We start from the raw sequence: 3,823 nt of genomic DNA, 5'->3' as shown, positions 1-3,823 counted from the left end.
GGCTCTGTGTAGTTAATGCTGCTCCATGTGAAAGCCCACACGTGATGGAGATTTACCGCTGATTACAGAATGGCTTTACTGACAAGATGCGCGTTAAATATCGCATGCGATTTATCGTGCAGCCCTAGATATGACAATAGTTTTTTTTTTTCAAATGAAAACAACTATGTTGCATCAGCAGCAGTCACTGTCATTATTTATGTGGTGATTGGCTGTGATTGTGTTGCATCTTGCAGCATTTGTCTTTCAACGAGGACAGAAAAAGGACTGGTCACTGGGAACTTGTTGCATCATGTCTGTGTAGGATATATGGTGAAACAGATATTTTATGATTCTTGGTGTTGTTCAGCAATGCAGAGCTCATTTCTTGATTTCATCAAACACTGTAATGCATTTGCATGTTCATTTGATGCATATTGAATTATTTGACTAAGCGTAGTTGTTAATCCTCCTGCTTTATTCTCTCTTTCTCTATGATTGGTTCATGCAGATGCAGATCAATATTCTACACTTAGACTTGATTAACTCTCATGTGCTCTTATCATTCACACACAGGCTTTGTTTCAAATCCCACAGAGCTGCCTATCTAGTCAACATCTTAGTCAGACTACTGACGTAAGAACTGTTAGCAGGAAAATGATGCTTCCTCATTTTTTGTTTAAAGTTAAGGGAGAATTGCACATATCCTGCATTGATATGGCAAGCCCAGAATATATTGTACAGTAGCAGAATCATGGTAAAAAACAAACAACAAAAAACAAGAGTAATGCTGACTATAAATATACTTCTAGGTCCATTTCATTCAATATTTTTTAATGTTTTACAATAGTTATTATATATTTAATGTTTATAAATAATATTTGATATTTATTTAACAATGACAGTACATTTTATTGCTGCTATTATAAATATTGAATAAATCAAATAATTAAAAATGTTTTTGAGTGAATCATTTACCAAATTTGACAAGTTATCATGGTTTAAAAAAGAAAAGAGGAAAATATATCAGAAGTAATGTCGACTATAAATATACTGGTAGGTTTTATAGTTGTTTTAATATGTACTGTATAATATGTAATGTTTGTAAATAATATTTACTATTTAGTTATTCAATACTTTTTATAGCTACTGTTACAAATATTGAATAATGCATATAATTTAAATTACATTTTTTATTTAATTACATATTTTATGCTAAATTCTAAAGCAGCATCACATTTATCATGGTGAAAAAAACAGAAATAAATCAATAGTAATGTTGACTATAAATATACTTGTATGTCTATTAGATTCAATATTTGTAGTATTTATTTATTATTAATTCTATAACACAGGAATAAATTACATTTTAATATATATTCACATAGAAAACAGTTATTTGAAATTATGATAATATTTCACAATTTTTACTGTATTTTTGATCAAATAAATATAGCTTTAGTGAGCCGAAGAAACTTCTTACAACATTTTTTTAAAAAGGCACCAACAAACCCAAACTTTTGAACTGTAGTGTACATCTTGTAACATGTAATTTCTCTTACTTTTTCCATATGATAACACATTATGTCGACAGTGTTAGAAAATAATCAGCTGAAGGTATCTTAGCGCTTCTTGTACTGAAAGCACCTCAGCTATCTTAAACTGGAGTCTGTAGGAGTTGACTGGATTCTGGAGCAGAGCCTCTGTTATTCACCTCTGTCTTTTTACCCACACGTTTCTGTCTGTACTCACATGCTGTAAAGACGACAAGCTGCTTTTTTCCGCCCTTTGATGTAATGGAGGGTTTTTTCCTTGTAATGAGAGTGTGTGTGTGTGTGTGTGTTCATGATGAGTCTCGAGTTACTCGAGGAATCGTTTCAGCCCTAATTACAATATTTATTTTTAATATTTTAAAATAAAAATAATATTACAAATATTTTTTGCATTTTAAGCAAACTTTTTGCACTTCTATTACAATTTTATATATGTATATATAAAATATTTAATATAAAATATTTTTATTTTTTTGCTAATATTACAAATATTTTAAATAAATAAATTTAATATTTCGTTTTATTTAATGTGAACAGTCCTTTCCTATTACATTGCATTTAATCATTCAATATTTGTTATAGTTATTTAATACACACACACACACACACACACACACACACACACACACACACACACACACGTGCATTAGCAACAGGAACTTAACACAATCCTGTAAAGCACACACAGTCAGCCTGTGGTCGGCTCAATAACTCTGATCGATCAATTAGACAGCAGGCGGAGCGGATGGAGATATTCTGTAGTCCCGGATAAAGAGATGTCAATCACAGATGCCTTCGAGTGTACATGTTACGTAATTTGACCGTGAAACACACACTTGGTGAAGAAATCATACTGACTTTTATTAACCCTTGGTGTTGTTTGTGTCGTGGTCAAAAATGACAGATTTTTTTTCAATGAAATTAATGTACTGTATTTTAGTTTGATAATGTTTCTTTATTTAATCATTTTGATTTTTAGGGGATTTTATGGTACTAAATTATATTTATGGAACAGTGATGATCCGTTTATTACACTTTTTAAGCATAGACCTGAAAATGAAATTTCTTTAGAAACTGTGGTGAATCTTGAATGCTTTGGAGCACAGACTGAAGTTTGGTCTCTTTTTAAAGAAAACACTTGCGCATCCCTTACGAAAATTAACCATGGCTTTATTGTAGTAAAAGTGTAGTAACCATTGTTTTTTTGACTTCTTGACTAGTATTTGAATTACCACAGTTTTTCAGCATGGTTAAACTATGGTTGTATTAATATGTAGTATTACCATGGTTAATATTCGTAAGGAATTATGGTTGAAATTAAAAAAAAGTTTAAAAGGTGAAACTAAAAATAGTTATAGAAGTTTACGTTTATTATTACGAAAAAAGGTTAAAAAATAGAAAAATGTAAAATTTTATATGAACTATATATTTTTCTAAACATTTTACTCTAAAACTTCAAGAAAATGAAAGCCATAAATCTGAACAAGTTGTGTTCCAAATTTGAGGTTGATATCTCAAAAAATTTGATTTCAGGAATAAATATACATTGCATTTACATTACACTTTAATACATATTCACATAGAAAACAGATATTTAAAATGTTAACAATATTTAATTTTTACTGTATTTTGCTAAATAAATGCAGCCTTATAGAAATTATAGAAGTGTACGTTTATTATTATGAAAAAAATTTATTTTTTAAATTTTATATGAAACATACATTTTCCAAAACATGTTTTACTCTTAAAACTGCAAGAAAAATGAAAGGCATAAAACAAGTTGTGTAAACAAGTTGTGTTCTAAATTGGAGGTTAATATCACAAAAAATGAGCGTTCAGCCAGATTTAGTTTGAGCGCAGTACCAAACGTTTCCTCTAGATGAACGTTGTTTCCCATTCGTTTACAATGCAGTTATTTTTGACTTGATTGTGAACAATACAAATGTGACAATTTTTTTTCAGGACCATTTAACCTTCTTGAATCATGTCCACGATTTATTTATTTATTTTGTGTGTGTGTGTGTGTGTGTGTGTGTGTGTGTGCACATAACAAGTGCCAAAACCTTTACCAAGTTTCGTACCATTCCGATGAAGTAAAACATTTTTTAAAAAGGAAAATTTTTTAGTCAGAAATGACCGTACCAGAGGGTTCAGACATTGTTTTTAGAAATAGTGTAGATTACAGAAAGAAGGAATGAAAGAGAGAAGGATGCAGCACATGTGCTGTGGGTGATTTAGCGCAGTCGTTTGCTCGTGTGTTGGACAGATAGAGAGATGAGCAGAATGAACTC

At 30.4% G+C, this 3,823-nt stretch overlaps 1 protein-coding gene across 1 annotated transcript in view; it reads left to right on the top strand.

Annotated features, from left to right (window-relative positions):
- Window positions 1-3,823, top strand: part of LOC107653383 (synaptic vesicle glycoprotein 2C-like) — an 85,973-nt gene that overhangs the window by 56,185 nt on the left and 25,965 nt on the right. Inside the window, exon 5 of the mRNA XM_016440086.1 lies at window positions 435-441. Coding sequence (XP_016295572.1) covers window positions 435-441 — 7 coding nt within the window. The remainder of the gene's footprint in view (window positions 1-434; window positions 442-3,823) is intronic.

The sequence above is a fragment of the Sinocyclocheilus anshuiensis genome, unplaced genomic scaffold, assembly GCF_001515605.1.
Source record: "Sinocyclocheilus anshuiensis isolate Anshui unplaced genomic scaffold, SAMN03320099.WGS_v1.1 scaffold1151, whole genome shotgun sequence".
Taxonomy (NCBI): Eukaryota; Metazoa; Chordata; class Actinopteri; order Cypriniformes; family Cyprinidae; genus Sinocyclocheilus; species Sinocyclocheilus anshuiensis.
This window is presented reverse-complemented; position numbering and strand designations above follow the sequence as displayed.